This window comes from Sebastes umbrosus, chromosome 14 (assembly GCF_015220745.1).
Source record: "Sebastes umbrosus isolate fSebUmb1 chromosome 14, fSebUmb1.pri, whole genome shotgun sequence".
Lineage (NCBI taxonomy): Eukaryota > Metazoa > Chordata > Actinopteri > Perciformes > Sebastidae > Sebastes > Sebastes umbrosus.
The window spans coordinates 10,577,899-10,600,961 of record NC_051282.1 but is presented as its reverse complement, the minus strand read 5'-3'; the positions used below and the strand labels follow the sequence as shown (position 1 = coordinate 10,600,961).

General features: G+C 38.7%; 2 protein-coding genes across 51 annotated transcripts in view; both read left to right on the top strand.

The window, feature by feature from the left end:
* The window catches only part of LOC119501887 (interferon-induced very large GTPase 1-like), a 342,733-nt gene that overhangs the window by 273,085 nt on the left and 46,585 nt on the right, over positions 1 to 23,063 (top strand). For 46 of the 50 annotated variants that reach the window (XM_037792613.1, XM_037792611.1, XM_037792610.1 and 43 more), the window contains 2 exons: positions 5,463 to 5,568; positions 5,839 to 5,879. In XM_037792613.1, the coding sequence (XP_037648541.1) occupies positions 5,463 to 5,568; positions 5,839 to 5,879 (147 nt within the window). Of the gene's footprint in view, positions 1 to 5,462; positions 5,569 to 5,838; positions 5,880 to 6,265; positions 6,378 to 6,550; positions 6,589 to 23,063 lie in introns of all 50 variants that reach the window. The other 4 variants (XM_037792601.1, XM_037792589.1, XM_037792606.1 and 1 more) reach the window with 3 other exon arrangements.
* LOC119501919 lies at positions 8,045 to 21,270 on the top strand. Its single transcript, XM_037792698.1, has 3 exons — positions 8,045 to 8,141; positions 15,560 to 15,640; positions 19,568 to 21,270. The coding sequence occupies exons 2-3, from the start codon at positions 15,577 to 15,579 to the stop codon at positions 20,206 to 20,208; spliced, it is 705 nt and encodes a 234-aa protein (XP_037648626.1). The 5' UTR covers positions 8,045 to 8,141; positions 15,560 to 15,576; the 3' UTR covers positions 20,209 to 21,270.

The following is a 23,063-nucleotide window of genomic DNA, read 5'->3' as shown; positions in this document are numbered from 1 at the left end:
TTCCGTGTCTTGTGAAGTGACGGGGCTCTGCAGCGGGAAACGTTATCGTCTCCGACCGGGTGCCGGTGTCTCCCTCCGGCCGCGGTCGGGAGGCTGAAGCAGGAAAAGCCAACACTAGGATCAGCATTGATTCATGGAAAGACCTTCGTCTGGTCAGCTAACATTACTGCCAAGCAGGTGAAATATAGAGTGATATTGTGGTTTTAGTGGACGTGTGTCGCCTCACTGTTTTGAGCAATGCTCGTTCATGTCTATTTAGAGCGAGCAAGCGCGAGCCCGGCGCTGAATTTCGTTGACTTAACGGCCACAGGTGTCGCTGTTAACAAGCATTTCTGAAAGTTACAAATAGTCCCTTTAATGGCATATTTATTTATTTATCGACTCATTTATTTACTTTTGATTTTGGCAGGTTCTGTCCTCCATATGCACCTATGCTGCTTCATAAAGATAATGTGGACAGAACTTAAATTAGAAATACATCAAAGCTTTGACTTTAATCTTTTAAAGCAGGCAGATATTTGAGCGTGAGAGTATAGTAGTAATAATTGTTCTGAAACATAAAATACAATAGCTTTAGGTTAATAGGTTTTAATGCACAAATCTTGATTCTCCAGTTGAATTAATTAAAATTAATCATTCATTTCTGGGGAAACTACTTTTTTTAATACCTATTTAGTGATCAATGTTGCTGAACAGGGTGGTTCCAAGATTTGCTTACAGGTTGTGAAAGATTGAATGAGACATCATTATGAAAACCAAGTAATCTTTTTTAACTTTACCTAAATGGTTTGGGGTGTCTTTATCTTACCAATCGTGTACGATTTATTCATTAGGTTATGAGGACCCTGTACAATTTATAGGCATCATCCTGCAACTGTCAAGTCTCTAATATCACAGTAGAACCAAAATCACATCACATAAGTTACACAACTAACCGTAAATGTATAGCCCAACGTGCAAAAAGAAAAAAAAACTAAACAAATAAAATTTCTAGATTATTTCAATATTTTCTTTTTACAGTAAAACTTCAATGTTTTTTTGCTGGCCTGAAGAGGGTGCTAGTGGGGTCAACTTTAGGGTGAAAGTAAGATGGTTAACTAATAGTGTTATTTCTAAACCTTGATCTTGTACAATCTGCTTTTTTCTTTCATTATGCTGCAGTAGAAGATATGGAGGTGGATGCAGCTGAAATCAAGGTATGCTCAATAGGGATCATGGTTATAGAACAGCATGCGTTTTCTAAAACTACCCATATTTATTTGAAATTTGGAAATGAGCATGTTGTTTCACCTTGCTTTTATATTGTTGTATTCCTTTATTGAATTGGTGCACCACTGTGTGTTACTGCGTGATGGTACGTTTATCTTGTTGCTGTTTTCAATTATTACTGAAAACATTCTTAATCTCAAATGCTCTAACCAGGTGAACTACTGTAACGGTTATATAAAATCTCATGTTTTCTTAGCAGGACTCACAGAAGACTGATGACAGCACAGGGGGAAAGTCTGAAATCAAGTCTGTATCATCTGCAACCAAGAAGAAAGGTAACATTTTAAGGAATATTTTAATGTAAGATAACCCCGAACTGTCAAAAATAGAGCTAATTATAGCTTTTAACTTTCAAAATAACTTGCAATGAACATTAGAAAAACATATTGGTTGATCTGTCCCTCTGGTTCATTGCTGTCCTTCAGGTAACTTAGATATGGATACGAGTGGGAACATGGATAAGGTAAGAAACTCCAAATTCATAAGATCTTAAAGACTGTTTACTTTATATCCCATTGTGTGACATTATCATTTTCTACATACAGTACATGTTTATTTACTTATTTACCGCAGTCAGTGGAGATTTCTGAAGAAATCAACAGGAACAAACAATATCAAAGAGAAGCTGAAACACTGTTTGGCAGACTTCACCTTCAAGACAAACAACAACAGAAGTTGTCACCATCAGATTTTCTTAAAGTAGGTCCACCTGTGAAACAGGACCATGACACATCTGAGAAAGATCTCGCTCTTACTTTTCTTCAGAGGTTGATGATGTTAGACTACAGAGCCAGATATATTCCTGTAAAACAAGACAGTCCTGAGGTGAGCCATTCAAATCCTGTTCCAGTGTTTGACACCATTGACACAGATGACGATGACTTGGATGCTCTTTACAGCACCAGTGTAGACTTTGACCAATCAAAACTCAAGACTCATGTGCATCCAATGGATGTTCAAATGGCAGTATTTCACTGCTCAGACAGCTTCTTTAAGCAGAACATGATTACAAAGCTATCACAATGTCAGTACGCCTTACCTTTGCTTGTTCCTGACCCAGTCACAATGGATATTGGCTGTCCTCTGTGGACATTCAGACAAATAAGAAAAACATGGAAGATAACTGAAATCAAAGACAATTCAAACATTGTCACCATGAAGAGTATGCCCATCTGCAAAGCTGAGACACCCATGGTGTCATTTCTCCGCCTGGGTTCACTATCTCTGTCTAAATCTCAGCTGATGAACTCTTTGATCAACGACCGTCACAACACCTTCTTCCACAGAAACTGCCCAGGTAGCACCAAGTCTCGACATCTGATGGATGGTGTGGCAGAGATTGCATGGTACTGCCCTGCTGGAAAACCCAATGATGCCTTCACTGACTGCATTGACTTCTGTAATCTGCATGGTGATGCTCTGTCGATTGAAAAACAGCGTGACATTTTGTTTGGACCACATGCATCCTTCCAGCTTGAAACCATGGCTGAGGTCTCTGAAATCAGAGTGGATGAAAATCTGCTGCTATGAAAGTAGTAAACTTGCTTCAGGGGATGGATGTTTCAAAGATCAAAGATACATTTCTCCCTTGTCAAGGCCAGCTGTGGCATGAGTGATGCAAAATAAACAAAGAACTGTATCACCTGAAAGGAAACATTGAGAAGGAGAAATGTGAAAAGCAACAAAAATTAAACCAAATACGACAATAACAACGCACTGCTTCCTGCAGTAAACTGATGAAGTTGTTCATTGAAAGCCTCTCATCTTTGCCATCAACAGACAAAGTCTATTTCCTGAAATGGACTCAGATCTTAATAGATGCCCTCTCTACAGACGATCTCTCTTCAATTCTCCAAAACTATGATGAAAAGTGGACTGAAATATTCTCTTTGAAGAAGAAGCATGACAAATCTGATCTGTTAAAAAAAAAAAAACTGAGCTTGATGAAATATCAACAAAACTACAGTCGGCAACTTTTGGCTTGGAGCACATCTTTAGAGAAATGGGACGGATCTATGAAGCCCATGCATCTCTGACAAGAGAGTTTTTGTTTTGTCAGTTTTGGGCGTACAGAGCAGTGGAAAATCAACAATGCTGAATGCCATGTTTGGGTTACAGTTTGCAGTGAGTGCTGGCAGGTGCACCAAGGGGGCCTCCATGCAGCTGGTCAAAGTGTCAGAAGAGATCAAGGAAGACTTTAAGTTTGACTACGTCCTAGTGGTGGACATGGAAGGACTGTCAGTAACAAACAAGAGTTTGAGAACAAGCTGCTACAAAAGAGCAAAGAGCTCGCTCATCGGTTAAAGGACAAGGCAAAAGAAGAAGACACGTAGACACTTAGAAAGCACTTTGACTCTGTTTTGAGTGGCGGGGTTAGTGAACTAACTGCAGATACAAAACCTATTGAGGACATCAACTATGAACAAGATCAGTCAACAATCCTTCAGGAGATTGGGTTTGAATGGCTTCTCATAGCTGAATGCGAAAGCAGTGGCAGATTCGAAAAAAAAATGTCAGAGGTTGGAGATTACATTCATTATGTATCTCTCAGCAAGCACAGAGATCTGTGTAAGATAGGCCAACAATTTCAATATAATGAGGGGGTCACAAGAGGACAGAGAATAAGAAACACTACTGCAAACAGAATCTTGGAATTTGTTTCAGAAAAGACTACAAAAACAGCAAAAATCATAAGTGGCACTTTCAGTATGAAGAACAGCAACTGATCAGATCCTTCATTGATGATGTTGAAAAACAGTCCCTTGATGCAATCAAGAGCAAACCTGTAGCTACAAGAGGCTACAGATCAACTTACTTGCAGGAAGTGGCCAACCATGAAAGAAAAGGTGACAGAATTTGAATCAAAGAGGAAATATGCTCTAAAGAAGGAGTTTACAGTTGATCTCATACTGTATGTGTTTCACAGAGCAGGTAGTTGACTTTCAGAGTCCCACAAGAAATTCAAAGGGAACAACGATGCACTCACTTATGTAGAAAGCAAGAAAATGCAATATTACATTTTCAGAAGCTTCTGCAAAGGAAACTCGTCTGCTGTTGTGCTTGGAGAACTGATGTGTGAGAAACTGAAGAGTTCCACTGTTGAGGCCGTCTGTAACAAGACTGCCATTGTTCTCGCCGATGAGATGAAGTGCAGTTTCCCAGCATTCAGTGGAAACAGGCTGAACTTGGAGAAACACGTGTTGAAGTCACTCGCAGAGAAAGAGGACTTTAATGGGGTTATCACCTACATCCAACACCCAAGGAGACAAGTGGAGGCATTTATAAGAGAGGAAGTACAGAAATACATCTTCACAGACAACAAAGATAAAGTACGGAACATACTCAAGAAAAATAATGAAGACATCAAAAATCTTGTGAGTCGAGCTTTGTTTACTGCAACAGAGAAAGTCGAAACTCAGAGAGGAGACCTGAACATGTGGATGGAGGAATTTTCCAGTTTGCTAAAAGATGAGCTAACATTCAACACCATCTGTTGTCAAAACGTCAGTGACATAAACAGATTTGACTTTCTTAAAGAAGAGATAGAGAAAGGTCTTGAATCTGTCATAAAGAAGATGAGCAGCCTCTCATTGGATAAGATGAAGGAATTCAGGATGAAGCCTGATCAAATCCTCATTGATCAGCTGATCAATGTGTGACTGCTGCTGGGTAACATGCCCATTCTGTGCAGCTTTTTGTACCAACACACTGGAAGATCACAGTCCTGACAAACACAATGTCCCATTTCATCGACCTGCTGGGATGGATGGATGGCACACTAGAGGCACAGTGGAACTGGTCACCAATTTCTGTACAACATCAGTTGCATGTGGTAGATGTTTCTATCCTCATCATTATTCAGTATGCTTCATTGTTTCACCTTCATTAATGATCATCATTAGAACAGCTTTTTTTTTCGACCTATATGTAAGTCATCACATTTGAAGTCTCACCTAAATAAAGAGTTCCAATCTTCAAAGCTGAAGTTAGGAACTCTGTATACTGTTTTACCTTGCTTTTATTTTTGCAGTACTCTGCTGTACTTGTACTCAATTGGTGCATCACTGTGTGACATTGATCTTGAGTGTTGTACGTTTATCTTGTTGCTGTTTTCTTGGCTTATACTACTGAAAACATTCTTAATCTCAAATGCTCTAACAAGGTGAACTAAATGAAATCCCCTGTGTTCTTAGTGTGATGCAGTGAATGGACCTGGTGATGATGAACACTCAAAGAATGATGACAACACAGGAGGAGAGTCTGAAATCACGTCTGTATCATCTGCGAACAATGAGAAAGGTAACCTTTTAATGAAAAAGAGCACAAGTCCAACAACTCAGACTAGATCACTTTTTTGTTTATGGTCAGTTTCTGCAAAGCCTGGATATCTTTGAATAAAAAGTTAAAATATTTTTTGTAGACAAGATTCGTCTTGTGGAAAAGGGAACTTTGTGAATCTATACATCGTTTTTGCAGATAAATCGAGTTAATCTGAAATGCTAAACTGACCAAAACCAATTTATTTTATGTTTGATCCTACAATCTGCTTGTTGTTACATTACCCTTCAGGAGACGAGCTGGAGGAGAGTGCAGCTGAAACAGAGGTAAAGGTGAGATATTTTGGTCCTCAGTAGTCATTGTCATACAGAAGCATTTCTTTTTTTTAATGCTACCTATTTTTTCTGAAGTAAAGTCAAGTTTTAGCACTAACACATGAACCTTCAGCTGAAGATTGGAGCTGTTTGAATTGTTAGTTTAGACTTGAAAAGAGTTTGACCCCATGAACCATCTGGTTGGACACATGGATGAGTTGAAAATACTTGCAGAAGAGTTTACTTTGTTCTCACTAAAATATTACCCTGCTTGCATTTAGTGCATACTGTTCACCATTGCTTTTATTTTGCCTCTGAATTGGTCTACTATTGTGTGTTGTTGAACTTCTCTCATGATTCAAACCTGATTAACTGATGTTAAATGAAATTATTTGTTTTCTTAGTGTGATCCAGTGAATGAACTTGGTGATGTTGAACACTCAAAGAATGATGACGACACAACAATAGGAGGAGAATCTGAAATCAAGCCTGTACAATCTGCAACCACTGAGAAAGGTAATGTTTTAATGAATACTACAATAACAGGAAAAAAATCAAGAATAGAGCTAATTCAGTTGATGACATTCAAAATCACTTACAGTGAACATTATTAATAGAAAGAAAAATATATTGGTTTACAAGTACGTTGGTCTGACCCTCTTATAATACAGTTCATTATTCTACTGCAGGTACCTTAGATATGGATACGAGTGGAAACATGGATAAGGTGAGAAACTCTAAATTTTATTTTTGCATGAGATTGTTATGACTAGTTACTTTATATCCCATTGTGTGACATTATCATTTTCTATATACAATGTCGAAGTTAAGTTTCAAGTTTCAAGTTTCAAGTTTATTTGTCATATGCATTTAAAAGTACAGTGTACAGTGAAATGCAATGAAATGCAGTTTACCCTGGCTCTCTCTCAGCCCTTAAAATCTATAAATAGTACAGTTGATAAATACTACAATAAATAAGACAATACCTAAGAATAAAACGCGATAATAACGAGTTAACGCTAATTAATTTTAACGCAACAAATTTCGTTAACACATTAACACAACTGAGGGGAAAAACTGAGGGGAAAAACTGGCATGGCCAGTATGTGAGGGATATGTGAATGAAAATGTGTTCTATGGGTACCCACGAGTCTCCCCTTTACAGACATGCCCACTTTATGCTGGTCACATGCCGTTTTGGGCAAGTCATAGTCAAGTCAGCACACTGACAGCTGTTGTTGAATGTTGAGTTTGCCATATTATAATTTGAGCATATTTTTTATGCTAAATGCAGTACCTGTGAGGGTTTCTGGACAATATTTGTCATAGTTTTATGTTGTTAATTGATTTCTAATAATGAATATATACATATATTAGCATATTTGCCCACTCCCATGTTAATAAGAGTATTAAATAATTGACAAATCTTCCTTAAAGGGACATGATGTAAGAATCAGAAATTGCTTGTTAACAGCGACACATGTGGCCTTTAAGTCAACGAAGGTCAGCGTCCTGTCCGCGCTTGTGCTCGCTCTTCATAGACATGAACGAGCATCGGTCAAAACATTGAGGCGACACATGTCAGCTAAAACCACAATATCACTCTATATTTCAGCTGCTTGGCAGTAATGTTAGCTGACCAGACGAAGGTCTCTACATGAATCACTGCTGATACTGTGTTGTCCTGCTTCAGACTCCCGTCTTCTGCAGTGTGTAGTGTGCGCACATGCACGTGAGAAGTGGAACGAGTGAGAACGAGCGCGGTGTGAGTGAAGGCAAGCAGGCAGGCAGAGGAGCAGAGCAGCATCAACTGGAGCAGGGTTACGGTCTCCCCTGTTTCTCTGGCCACGGTCAGGGGGATGTAGCAGGAAGAGATGACACTGTTTTGCAAGACGGGCTTCCCTATATAACTTTGCGGTTTTGGTGCTTCCGTGTAGTTTGTGTTGGAACAGCGTAGCCACACGTGAGCGCGCATGAGACACCGACCCAGTTTGTACGTAAAAGAAGTTACAAACAGTATCTTTAAGGTACATTTTGAACAGATAAATGTGCGATTAATTTGCAATTAATTGCGATTAACTATGGAAAATCATGTGATTAATCAGGATTAAATATTTTAATCGATTGACAGTCCTAAATGTTTATTTACAGCAGTCAGTGGAGATTTCTGAAGAGATCAACAGGAAGAAACAATATCAAAGAGAAGCTGAAACACTGCTTGGCAGACTTCACCTTCAAGACAAAGAACAACAGAAGTTGTCACCAGCAGATTTTCTTAAAGTAGGTCCACCTGTGAAACAGGACCATGACACATCTGAGAAAGAGCTCGCTCTTACTTTTCTTCAGAGGTTGATGATGTTAGACTACAGAGCCAGATATATTCCTGTAAAACAAGACAGACCTGAGGTGATCCATTCAAATCCTGTTCCAGTGTTTGACACAGTTGACACAGATGACGATGACTTGGAAGCTCTTTTTAACGCCAGTGTAGACTTTGATCAATCAAAACAGTCTCACGTGCATCCAATGGATGTTCAAATGGCAGTATTTCACTGCTCAGACAGCTTCTTTAAGCAGAACATGATAACAAAGCTATCACAATGTCAGTACGCCTTACCTTTGCTTGTTCCTGACCCAGTCACAATGGATATTGGCTGTCCTCTGTGGACATTCAGACAAATAAGAAAAACATGGAAGATAACTGAAATCAAAGACAATTCAAACATTGTCAAAATGAAGAGTATGCCAATCTGCAAAGCTGAGACACCCATGGTGTCATTTCTCCGCCTGGGTTCACTATCTCTGTCTAAATCTCAGCTGATGAACTCTTTGATCAACGACCGTCACAACACCTTCTTCCACAGAAACTGCGCAGGTAGCACCAAGTCTCGACACCTGATGGATGGTGTGGCAGAGATTGCCTGGTACTGCCCTGATGGACAACCCAATGATGCCTTCACTGACTGCATTGCCTTCTGTAATCTTCATGGTGATGCTCTGTCGATTGAAAAACAGCGTGACATACTGACTGACAGATCTTCAGTCAATGTTGTTCTTGTACCAACTCTGGAAAGAGGTAAACAAAGTACTACAGTTATCTCAGCCCTTCTCAAGTCTCCGAAGCCTCTCATTATTCTCATTGCTGATAATGATTGTGGTGCTGTTGAGACAAAAAGGGGAAAATACATAGTGGGTCTAAAGGACAGAAGCCATTCGGATGTTTCTGAAGAACTGAAAAAAATCATTGGAAACATTTTGTCTGGACCACATGCATCCTTCCAGCTTGAAACAATGACTGAGGTCTCTGGAATCAGAGTGGATGAAGATGATGAAGCCTGTCAAAAAGGAAAATCTGCTGCTATGAAAGTAGTGAACTTGCTTCAGGGGATGGATGTTTCAAAGATCAAAGATACATTTCTCCCTTGTCAAGGCCAACTGTGGCATGAGTGGTGCAAAATAAACAAAGAACTGTATCACCTCAAAGGAAACATTGAGAAAGAGAAATGTGAAAAGCATCAGAAATTAAACCAAATACGACAAAAACAACACACTGCTTCCTGCAGTGAACCGATGGAGTTGTTCATTGAAAGCCTCTCATCTTTGCCATCAACAGACAAAGTCTATTTCCTGAAATGGACTCAGATCTTAATAGATGCCCTCTCCACAGACGATCTCTCTTCAATTCTCCAAAACTATGATGAAAAGTGGACTGAAGTCTTGGCTTTGAAGAAGAAGCATGACAAATCTGATCTGTTAAAAAGAAAGCAAACTGAGCTTGATGACATATCAACAAAACTACAGTCAGCAACTTTTGGCTTGGAGCACATCTTTAGAGAAATGGGACAGATCTATGAAGCCCATGCATCTCTGCAGAAACAAACAAAGATGGTACAGACTGACTGGTCTAAATACCCGGAGCTGGCTGCAGAGCTGATGATATCGGGACACCCAATGGAGCTGATGGATGGTGATGCAGGTCACGTACCTTTAACATGGATCTCTAGTCTTTTAGATGAAGTCATCAAGAAACTGGGCGACAAGAGAGTTTTTGTTTTGTCAGTTTTGGGCGTACAGAGCAGTGGAAAATCAACAATGCTGAATGCCATGTTTGGGTTACAGTTTGCAGTGAGTGCTGGTAGGTGCACCAAGGGGGCCTTCATGCAGCTGGTCAAAGTGTCAGAGGAGATCAAGGAAGACTTTCAGTTTGACTACGTCCTAGTGGTGGACACGGAAGGACTGCGTGCTCTTGAGTTGGAAGGTAACGCCACTCTTCAGCACGACAATGAACTGGCAACATTTGTTGTTGGTCTGGGAAACATGACACTGATCAACATCTTTGGAGAGAATCCAGCTGAGATGCAAGATGTTCTGCAGATTGTTGTTCAGGCTTTCATGAGGATGAAGAAAATTAAACTTTCTCCAAGTTGTGTGTTTGTTCATCAGAATGTTACAGATATTGCAGCTGCAGAGAAAAACATGGATGGAAAGAGACGGCTGCAAGAAAAATTGGACCAGATGGCCTCATTAGCAGCCAAAGAGGAGGTCTGTGATGCTGAGTGCTTCAGTGATGTCATTGCATTTGATGTGCAGAAAGATGTGAAATACTTTGCCCAGCTATGGGAGGGAAGTCCACCTATGGCTCCTCCAAATCCAGGTTATAGTGCGAGCGTCCAAGAGCTGAAGACCATCATCCTCTCTAAAGCTTCACAGTCTGCTGGGATTACTCTCTCACAGTTCAAAAGCAAAATCCAGGACCTGTGGAAAGCCCTGATGAACGAACAGTTTGTTTTCAGTTTCAAAAACACACTTGAAATTGCAGTGTACAGAAAACTTGAGGTCCAGTATGGGAACTGGACCTGGGCCCTGAGGAGCAACATGTTGACCATTGAGAATGGGCTTCATACCCAAATTGAAAATGGAAAACTTGACAAAGTCGCGCTGAATTATCTCCATAAAGAAATGAACAAAACCTATGGAGAAATCACAAAAGCAATGACAACATACTTTGATGATGACAGAGACAAAGAAATGTTGGTTCAGTGGCGAGGACGATTCGAAAGCAAAATCAAGGAGTTTCATGATGAGCAAGTGAGAGCAGTTAAAGGAAGACTGGATGAAGTTATCCAGCAGAAGAACGCTTGTAAAAAGCTAGATGATAAGAAGACAGAGTTTGAGAACAAGCTGCTCCAAAAGAGCAAAGAGCTCGCTCATCAGTTAAAAGACAAGGCAAAAGATGAAGAGGAACTTAAACAGCACTTTGACTCTGTTTGGAGTGGCTTGGTTCATGAACTAACTGCAGATACAAAACCTATTGAGGACATCAACTATGAAGAAGATCAGTCAACAATCCTTCAGGAGATTGGGTTTGAATGGCCTCTCATAGCTGAATGTGAAAGCAGTGGCAGCTACAAAAAAATATCAGAGGTTGGAGATTACAGTTATTATGTATCTCTCACCAAGCACCAAGATGTCTTAGATACAAGCCAACAATCCAAAAATGATGAGAGGGAAAACACAAACACAAAAGGGAAAGGAAGTTATTCATGGTCAAAAGCATGGGTGTCTTTCACAACAAAACTTAGATTTGGGTCAACACAACAAATTGAAAAACATACATCAAGGAGTTTGTTATCACATGAAGAACATCAACTGATCAGATCCTTCATTGATGATGTTGAAAAACAGTCCCTTGATGAAATCAAGAGCAAACCTGTAGCTACAAGAGGCTACAAACCAACTTACTTGCAAGAAGTGGCCAACAATGTTAAAGAAAAGGTGACTGAATTTGAACCAGAGAGGAAATATGCTCTTAAGAAGGAGTTTACAGTTGATCTCATACTGTATGTGTTTCACAGAGCAGGGGGATGGCTTTCAGAGTCCCACAAGAAATTCAAAGGGAACAACGATGCACTCGCTTATGTAGAAAGCAAGAAAATGCAATATTACAACATTTTCAGAAGCTTCTGCAAAGGAAACTCGTCTGCTGTTGTGCTTGGAGAACTGATCTGTGAGAAACTGAAGAGTTCCTCTGTTGAGGCCGTCTGTAACAAGGCTGCCATTGATCTCGCTGGAGAGATGAGGTGTAGTTTCCCAGCATTCAGTGGGAACAGGCTGAACTTGGAGAAACACATGTTGAAGTCACTCACAGAGAAAGAGGAGTTTGATGGTTTTATCACCTACATCCGACACCCAAGGAGACAAGTTGAGACTTTCATAAAGGAGGAAGTACAGAAATACATCTTCACAGAAAACAAAAATAAAGCCCAGAACATACTAAAGAAAAATGTTGAAGACATCAAAAATCTTGTGAGTCAAGCTTTATTTGATGCAACAGAGAAAGTCAAAACCCAGAGAGGAGACCTGAACATGTGGGTCGAGGAATTTTCCAGTTTGCTAAAAGATAAGCTAACATTCAACACCATCTGTTGTGAAAACTTCAGTGACATAAACAGTTTTGACTTTCTTAAAGAAGAGATAGAGAAAGGTCTTGAATCCATCATAAAGAAGATGAGCAGCCTCTCATTGGATAAGATGAAGGAATTCAGGATGAAGCCTGATCAAATCCTCATTGATCAGCTGTGTAACTGCTGCTGGGTAACATGCCCATTCTGTGCAGCTGTTTGTACCAACACACTGGAAGATCACAGTCCTGACAAACACAATGTCCCATTTCATCGACCTGCTGGGATCAAGGGATGGCACACTGAAGGCACAGTGGAACTGTTCATTGATTTCTGTACAACATCAGTTGCAAGTGATGGAAGTTTCTATCCGCGTCATGATTCACATGACACCATTCCTTTTAAACTGTATCAAACTGCTGGAGAGGAGTATGCTACATGGGAGATTACTCCTGATGCATCTAAGCTGACATACTGGAAATGGTTTATATGTCGATTTCAAAAGCAACTGGAAGACCATTATAAATTAAAATTCCAGGGCAGAGGAGAAATTCCCAGGCAGTGGAGAGACCACAGTAGACAGGAAGCTATTGATAGTCTGGATGAAATGTACAACCTGTGAGTGAACCAGAAACAACCAAGCTCTACTCAAAGTAACAGAAGCCCAAAGTGTCTTTATCTGTTCAAAAGAAATCATTTTTGATTTGATTGAAGGAGTGCAACAATATCAATGATGAGGATGAATCCTTTCAAAAATGACTGAAACAATACCTGTTTATAATTTAATCAATAGTATTTTAATTATTTTATGTTTAGAGATTGAGTTGCAGTAAAACATTAAGTAGTAATCATTCCTGAAAATGTCCTAAAGCAAAGGAGAACATGTGTAATTACAAAGGACATGTTTGTTAGCCATTAAACAGTAAAAAGTACGAGAACGATCAGAATTCATCATAGGTTTTTCTTTAATTAGAAATATTTTTATTATGATTATTTTACAAGATGATTAAGATGCATGATTTGTTTTTTTCTTTGAATATTTAAAGGACATTTTTCAAAAGAAGGAATGAAGAAGTTTCTAGGTTTTCAGATATTATGGAGACATTTTCATTCCTCTATAAACGGGAATGTAAGATATGATTTGACTTTTGTTGTTACATTTTTACTTTTATGTGAAAATCTCATCAAACAGAAATGACATGAAACTGTAAGTTGTTTGCTTTTCTAAAAAAAGTTGATCAAGGTGCAAAATGAGTTCTGAGAAGTATAATCTTCATTCATCCAAAGATGTGTATTTTTAATACAAGATGCATGAAATGTTCTTCTCACAGTTTAAAGAGCAAATAAAGATGTAGGATGTTAAGCTGAGGCATGTTGACAGACGTGTACATAGATTAATTCATTCAAAATAAGAAATGGCAGCCATAATTGGTTGTAATTTTAATTTTCACTTTTTTTTCTATAATACAGATCTCATTAAAATGCATCATAACAGGCAACACAAGTTTTATAGTTTTGATTAAAGTTGGGTATAAATATCTCTGTAATTGTATTTTTTGTAAACTATCTTTTGAAAGGTTTTGAAAGAAAAAGAATTTTTCAATAGATTAAGAATTAGTTATAAGGTGGATGTCCTGTCATTGAATTAATGAAGTGTTGATTATGAAAATGCATGAAACTTGTATTTGAGACGTGTTGAGTTACACGAAAAGGGAAAGAGTTGTGAGTAGTTGACATTATGTAAAAAGGAAAGAATGGACTTTTTTATTGTTAACCATTTAGATATTTTTTGTGCAACTCATTTTCATCGTACTATTTTGTATGTTTTTTTCTTCAAGAATTTGATGAACAATGCTTTATGTTTCTGAATTTCTTGGAGTATTCAACAATTTTTATACTTATTACTTATATTATCTCTTTTTAAATGATCTTATTACAGTTACTGTTTACTACTGCCAATATTGGAATTGTTTTTGTTGTTTGATTTATTAGGCTCTTGTCATTGCTACAGTATATTGATATTCATAATTACTAACAGAAATATCAGTCTTTTTCTGTAATAAATCAGTCAATGGAGTTTATGCCTCGTCTGTCATTAATGAACATTATGAGAAGACCAGATTTTCTCTTGACCCAATCTCAAAATATGTCTAAGATCTGCCACATACCAAATCAAGTGCATTTTATTTATGTAACCCAAAATGACAAATAATGTAAATTTTGTCTAGTATTTTTAGATTTAGTCTTAGTCCTGTGATCAAAAGTTCATGTTAGTTTTATTCATAGTCAATTCATCCTTTTCTATTTTTAATATCCTTTCACATTCACGTTCCAAATGTTGACCAATAGGAGCACAGAGGCTCCTCCATGCATGACTGTAAATATAGCTAAGCAAAAGAAGAATGATGCAGTTGGTGCTGCAAGGAGGAACAATTGTTGTTTTCCTCCAAGTCACAAGGTTTAGGGGAAATAGAGCTCCTTTATAAAACAAAGGAAGAAGATGGTAAGCTATGATTGGTCTGGAACCACTGGGGGTCAGGCCTATGTTCCCTCGTCACCTAGGAATTTTTTCCCATCCAAATTAGGCTCTAGATAGATTTAGATATCGCGCTAACAATATCTGATAACAGACAGACAATCTTGCTAGTACTCGATGCCTTCAGTGGTTGGGTTGGTTAGGCTTAGGCATGAGGAGTGAGAGCGGTACGGGTTAGGGTAAGAATATCAGGTTAAGGGCAGGGGGTCTTTAGGGGGAGATAGCAGGTCAGCAGTAGATGTCACAGAAGTGGTTGTCATCATCTGAAAGCTAAATGAAGATTAATTTGAGATGCAGCTCAGCACTGTGTGTCAAGTTGTGCTAGTCATAAATCAGAAATAAACATGAATTAATTAATTGATTCAAATAAATTTTGAAAGTCTCTAAGGGCTTAGAACACTATGATAAAACCTGAATGGGATTAGCATAATCATGGCATGTCTGTAAAGGGGAGACTCGTGGGTACCCATAGAATCAATTTTCCTTCAGATATCTTGAGGTCAGAGGTCAAGGGACCCCTTTGAAAATGGCCATGCCAGTTTTCCCTTGCCAAAATTCAGCCTAAATTTGCAGCATTATTTAGCCTCCGTCCCGACAAGCTATATAAAAAGCTATATAAACTAAATTTGCAGAAAAGTGAATTATTTCCGATCAATGAGACAGCGCGTAAATATCTCTTTGCCTCACTTCCTCTAAAAATGACTCACCTATTTACTTACTAGGCATTAATGTAACTAATACATGTTCTAATCTCTTTGCAGCTAACTCTCTTACTCTTATGGACCAGGTGAAGTGCAGTCTAAACCGCTGGATGTCATTAGGCCTACCACTGTCAGTTGCAGGTCTTATTAATTCCATACAGATGAATATCCCCCCAAAATGTAATTATCTATTCAGATTCAGATTCAGACATTTTTATTGATCCCAAGAAGGGCAATTCATTTACAGTTTACCCATCATAAACACACGGACAACATCCAAAAGGTTATGTGAAGCACACATCAATAAAACTGACAAAGAGAGGTCAGTGAAGGACAGCAGATAAGTTAATACAATATAATAATAAAATGGATAAAAAGAGAAAACAAATAGATAATAGACATTGCTACATGATTTATCATGTAAGGGAACTGCCATTAAAAATCTCACATGAAATGACTACCGTCTGAGTTTAATAACCTGATAGCAAAAGGAAGAAAAGAGTTGAAGTAACGGTTAGTTCTCCTCAGAGGTGCCTGATAACGGCGGCCTGAAGGCATCAATGAGACGTCATGAGACAGAACATGAAGAGGTTGGCTGATAATATTCTTTGCCTTCTTTACCACCTGATTCTCCCAGAGGGAACACAGGTCTCTTTGTTTGACTCCAGCAATCTTGGAGCAAACCTTAACAATGCTTTACAGGCTGTTCTTGTCCTTAATGGTTAAGCCACTGAACCAACAAATAAAAGAAAAGGTTAAAAGACTTTCGATAAAAGAACAATAAAAGTTACTTAAGATCCTCTCACTGACATTAAAAGAGTTCAGCTTCCTCAACAAATAGAGTTTCTGTTGACCTCGTTTGACGATAGACTCCGTATTAATATGAAGCCGAAGTTTACAATCAAACACAGTTCCAAGGTATTTATACGACTCCTCAATCTGAACATCTTCACCGTGTATGAGACTAACTTTGTGTTCAGTATTGTGTCTGAAGTCAATGATCATTTCCTTTGTTTTGGAAACATTGAGGTGAAGATAATTATCATCGCACCATTTAACAATCTCAGGTAATGCAGGACCATGATCAGACTCTGAGCCTTGAAGTAAAGATAAGAGGACACTGTCATCAGAAAACTTAACAAGAAGCCTGTTCTCCTGAGAAGACCTGCAGCCGTCGGTGTACATGATAAATAGGAGGGGTGACAACACACAACTCTGAGGTGAACCTGTGTTTTATATGGATATTTTGGACATTTGTCCATTCACGAAAACCTGCTGGACCTTCACAGTAAGAACATTTTGAATCAGCATGAGAAGCCGGTCTGGGAGATTAAAATAAGAGGCAAGTCTCTCAATCAAGATGTGAGGCTGCATTTTGTTAAAAGCAGAGGAAAAGTCTGCGAATAAAAGTCTTACATGAGCTCCAGGTTTTTCTAGATTATACAGTGTCCAGTGTAAAAAGTTTAGCATCCTCCACGCCTTTGTCTGGCTGATAAGCAAATAGCAGGGGAACGAGTTTTCCATTAACAGAAGACACAATAATATCCTTTCAGTGTAAAATAAATGAAGCAGTATTATTTCATCCTTTAACTGGAACCGTAAGCCGCTTTGACTATCAATGAAAACACTCCAATATTAAAAAAAAGGCAGGAGGGATGTCAGTTCCAAACCTTTTGGTGTATTACTGGCTGCTAACAGAAGCCCAATTCTGCACCGGCTCTACGAGGACCCAGGAGCAGATACACTATCTTGGTAAACACTTGAGTCCCTTTCATGTATCAAAATCTGGTTACAGCTTAGACATCACTTTGGCTGGACTCTTTTCTCCTTAAAATCTCCTATTCATTCAAATCCCTAAATTAAACCCTCTCTGCTGGACAAAACCTTTGTTGACTGGCACAACATGGCCTTTAAGTCATTTACTGATCTCCATTCCGAAATGTTTTGTTTTATTTTGCGATCTCTGTGAAAAATTTAAATGATCTAAAAACTATTTCTTTCGCTACTTACAAATTTGAGAATTCGTGCACAAAATGCTCCTTCAGGTCCCTGCTGTATCCTCTGTGATTGTATTTTAGAGCACACTTCATCTTTTAAAGGCATAATTTCTATCATATGTAATAAGCCTAAACAGAAGCTACATTTCAGTCTTATGTCTTTTAAAGCTGACTGGGAAACATTTCAGATAGTCTTTAGCATTCTACTTTATTCAGATTAGATCCTGATGGGCAGGTTGGCACCTTGCATGTCAGCCTCTGCCATCAGTGTATGAATGTGTGTGTGAATGGGTGAATGCTGACATGTAGTGTAAAGCACTTTGAGTGGTCGGAAGACTAGAAAGGAGCTATATGAATGCAAGTCTGTATACCATATTTTAGAAAGAGTCCACACTTATTCTATTTGCATCCAACGTTATTGTATGCAATATAAAATACTACACTGTAGTCACTGGACAAATCAAAAACTGTCAAAACTGTTTCCTGAGGTGAGCTCTGCATGCAATCACTGAAAATCAACCCCAGCCATCCAGTCATGCTCACATGTTCTGGTCATGCAGCAAAATCTCCTGTCTCGGTAGAACAGTTCATTCATGCCCCCTGCTGGCTATTTTTGGTGTCTCGTCTCCTACACTTTCCCTCTCAAAAGCAGAGGCAGATTGTATTGCCTCCAGCTGTCCAGTGCTCCTCAAACTGACTAAACCACCCTTCTTTACTCCCCTTGTCTTACATCTCCTGTGGGATTTAAGAATCATTATTCAGACTACAGGAGAAGCTTGAAACTCCTGTAGTCTGAGCCCAGCTTAACCTTGTTATTATGAGTCTTTATTGAATACAACTTTAACCACCATTTCTTTGTGTACACAAAGTTATTTTACAACCATTTCTGTTTTTTTGGTTTATTTATGTTTATTTACATTTTTTTATATTTATTTTTTTATTTATTATAGTCATTATTTGTTGTTGTTTTTGAAAAAACTATCATCAGGAGCAGTTTAATTTAAAACCGAAAACTTGAGACTGAATCAATGTCTCTGTCCTTTTTTGGACTAACTTTGGTAAATACTTTATGCCTTTTTTAAAAAAAAAAACATGAACTGTTGTTGCAGCTCTTGCTCTGCAAATAACAAGTGTTCAGCGTTGACAGCAGTATGTGCTTGGCAGTGTTTGAGTAGAGTGACCTCTAATGGTCATTGTTGTTTTCCTCCAAGTCACAAGGTTTAGGGGAAATAGAGCTCTCTTGCTTTCACTTTCACACAAAGTAAGGCAGCTAAATCAGTAATCACAAAACTAATTATACTGATGTAGCTGTCTTACTTTCACTTTTACTCTTGTCATCACTGATTGACAGTGGTGGAAGAAGTACACCGATCTTTACCACAGCATAAAAATACTCAGTTACAGGTAAAAGTCCTGCATTCTAAATGTTACTTAAGTAAAAGTACAAAAGTATAAGCATCAAAATATACTTAAAGTACCGAAAGTAAAAGTCCTCATCATGCAGAATAATATATATTATATTATTGGATTGTATTTATTGATACTTTAATGTTGCAGCTGGTAAATGTGGAGCTACTTTATATACTTAATAATTACTCAATAATACATCAAAATGTATTAGTTGGTTTATTATTTGTATTGAGAATCTGAATCTTCATAGTATTTAATAAAATGTAATTAATACTGTCAAATAAGTGTAGTAGAGTAAAAAGTAAAATATTTGCTTCTGAGATGTAGTGGAGTAAAAGTATAAAGTTACATAAAATGGAAATACTCAAGTAAAGTACAAGTACTTCAAACTTGTACTTAAGTACACTACTTGAGTAAATGGCATTGACACCACTTCTGATTTACATGTAATGTGCATGCAGAGTTTCTCAGCTCCATAGAGCAAATTCAATGACTTCACTCCAATATCCAACTATGCACTTAAACATTCTTTGTAACATACTTACATTGAGATCATTCTGGTTCAAGGTTAAGAATGTCTCTAGATGTTTTTATTTATGTTGTTATTAGTTCAGATCATTTCAGTGACTTCAGTGTGTTTTCCTCTTCTGTCTGTTTGCAGGTCTGCAGTCAGGATTTGTCACTCTGCCCCGCCTCTCTCGTCTTGACAGACAGTTTCAGGATGGAGACGTCCGGAAAGGGTCTCTACCAGACAGCGGTGACTTCATGCTGACACGTTCAGACTCCCTCACCTCGTTCACTGTAGACCTTGGCCCCTCCCTTATGACTGAGGTACTGAACTTGATTGACAACCCCAGCTACCTCCAGATGTCCAATCACAGCCAGGCAGCAGGTGAGGAAGAAGAAGGAGAGGAAGAGGAAGAAGAGGACGACAGCTCACTAACAGAGACGCCTGTGCAGAGCCCTGGGGCGACTTCACCCAACCCTTCCATGGGTAGTGGGTCATTCAGCAGGAACATGAACAACAGGGGGCGCTCTGGTAGCTCCAACTGGGCAGAGCAAGAGGAGGAGAGGAGGTCACTGAGGACGCCAGATGAGTGCACCGGGTCTCCTCTGAGAGCCGAGCCTGCGATTGAGGCAGAAAGGTTCCAGAGGGCAGCTGACGTGCTGTCTCGCCATTACGGTGGCGGGTCCTTTACACAGGGAAGGAGGATGAGCAACGACACCACCTCGCCTGCTTTTTCCCAAAGCCGCAAAACACCGTGTGCCTTTTCTGAAGAGGAGGAAGAGATCAAAGTCTAGATGCTGAAAGTCTTTCTGAAAAAAAAGCAGTGACTTCATTGATCCAATAAAACCGCAGAAACCGTCCAGTGACCTGAGTTCTGGGTTCAAGCCAGAGAGGCTGAACAGTGTGATATTCTGTTGTTCCTCCACAGAAACATTCCTCCTCTTCTAACATGCAGCCACATGAGGGCGTCATTGACTAACTACCAGATCCCGTTCTGTATTCAGCTTCTGCAGGATGGATGCTTGATGCTGATCTTGACCCTGGCTGATTTTATAGATTATTTAAACTACTCTAAAGATAGAAGTCATTGAGTGAGTTTAACACCACAAAATGGATTATTTTCAACACAAACTATTAATAATGACTTTTTAGTTTTAACAAAGATTTAAAAGTCAGTAAAATATATCCCACCTGCATTAATCATACTCACAACAGTTGACTGAATATACTGTATATACACTGTACATAATCACTCACTACATAATCATGATGTTCAACAGCAAAATATATTTTACATAAATACAGATGTTCAGGTTCAAAGGTCCGAGGCGTCAAGCTGAACCTGATATTTGATGAACAAAGATTTATAACCATCGTGATAATTGTGAATAAATGAACTGTAATCAGGAATAATGGTGTGATAAAACCTAAGATAGTTGTACAATTACAGCTGATATTCCTCTGAAGTCTATGTGATCACTGCACCTGTAATATGTATATAGTACTGTTTATCAAGCTTTTATCAGTTTTTTTTTTTTTTATTAAAAATGATATGGCTGATGTAATAAAGGCCTGCTCCGAAATGTCTGCTATTTTTTTTTTAAAGAAAAAAAAAGTTAAATCTACATTAAAGTCCCTCAGACAGCTGTTAAAGGATAACTTTGGTGTTTTTCAACCTGGAACCTATTTTTCCATGTTTTTATATCAAAGTGACAAATGGGGACAACAACTTTTTTTTTTCAAACGCTGTAACTGGCAGCCGCGAAACAAGTTATTAATGTAACGTTACGTCCACTAAAATTTATAAATTAAACTAACTAATTAATAAACTAAAGTGTCTGACAACATTATGGAAAGGACCCTACAGAGAAATAAATATTTTTTCTCACCTTTCACTTGATCCGGTTTGTTTGTTATTGTGTCCAAGTCCCACTCAAGGAGAAGTCTCGTTGTGAAATTTGAATATCCGTATACTCTGGCTCAAATAAATACGGGCGGCAGCTTTTAGATAATACTAAGCTACGCTTTCTGCACTCCAACACAACAAACTCTGCCTGGCTGGCACTTGCGTTTCCACCATGGATGTATTCCACTATTTGTCACCTCGCCAGATGTCAGAACGAGACTTCTCCTTGACTCTTTCCATAATGTCAGACACTTATAATAACAATCAGAGCCTGTCATGGCAAAAACAAGCACTTTTAGTGGATGTAAATGACAATGCCAGCTTGCCCCAATAGAATCACATTGCAGCTTGTGAGCAGCTGCCATCTACAGCGCTCTTCCTCAATACTGGACCAATTTCAGAAATTGTTGTCCCTATAAGTCAGTTAGACACAAAAACATGGGAAAACGGTTGAAAAATACCAAAGTTACTCTTTTAAATTGTGTAAATAGTCTACTTTGTTTTGGCATGAGACCATGTACAGTACCACTTCACTTGTGGGGACACAGAAAGGTTAATTATCATTCAGGTGGTCATGAGGTAGGAAAGATTACTTTGTAACTAATAAGTAGAATGTATCATTTTAATTGGAGATGCAAAAAAAGATTAACTAAAGACAGTGAGCCAAGCAGTTTGTTGCGTATGGGGCTGCGTAGCCGCAGACCAGTCAGGGTGCCCATGCTGACCCGTGTCCACTGCCAAAAGCGCCTACAATGGGCACATGAGCATCAGAACTGGACCCCGGAGCAATTAAAGAAGGTGGCCTGGTCTGAGGAATCACGTTATCTTTTACATCATGTGGATGGATGGAGTTCGAGGTTTTGACTTGGCCTCCAAATTCTCCAGATCTCAATCCAATCGAGCATCTGTGGGATGTGCTTGACAAACAAGTCCGATCCATAGAGGCCCCACCTCGCAACTTACAGGACTTAAAGGATCTGCTACTGACGGCTGCCAGATACCACAGCATACCTTCAGAGGTCTAGTGGAGTCCATGCCTCCACGGTCAGGGCTGTTTTGGCAGCAAAAAGGGGACCTATTCAATATTAGGCAGGTGGTCATAATGTTATGGCTGATTGGTGTATATCTTAAAGGACAAATAATTTTCTATGCATCTTATGAAAGAAAAAAAGGGGTTGTCAATTTTAACAATTATCACTAATCGTTTTTCATATTTAGGTAGACTTATCCCTCTGCAAAACTATATCAAGTGAGACTCTTCCTTCAAACTGAATATGATAATCTCTCTACAGTTATAGCTGAAGAGATGCTTTTGAACTCTAGACACGCTTGTTATGAGTATGGTGACAAACCCAGTATGCTCTGGTTCACCAAGTCCTCTGTATCTCCATTAATCTCAGACATTAATGTCAATAATGGACTCACTCGTGACCCTCAAGAAATAAATCAGGCATTTTACATTTCACTTTATTCCTCTGAAGAAAGTTTTAACCCTGAAGATCTCCATGGGTTTTTAAAAAAATGTTCCTGCACCTAAGGTCAGTGCTATTGATAAAGTGGAAATCTTGGACAGCCCAATACATAAGAGGAGATCAACAAAGCAATCATAGGTATGCAGAGTGGATAAAGCCCCGGTAAGGACGGTTTTCCCATCGAACTCTATAAAAAGCTTTCTGTAAATGTAAAACGGCGTCTTTTTAAGTTTGTATCATGAATCGCTTGAGACTGGAATCTTTCCACAAA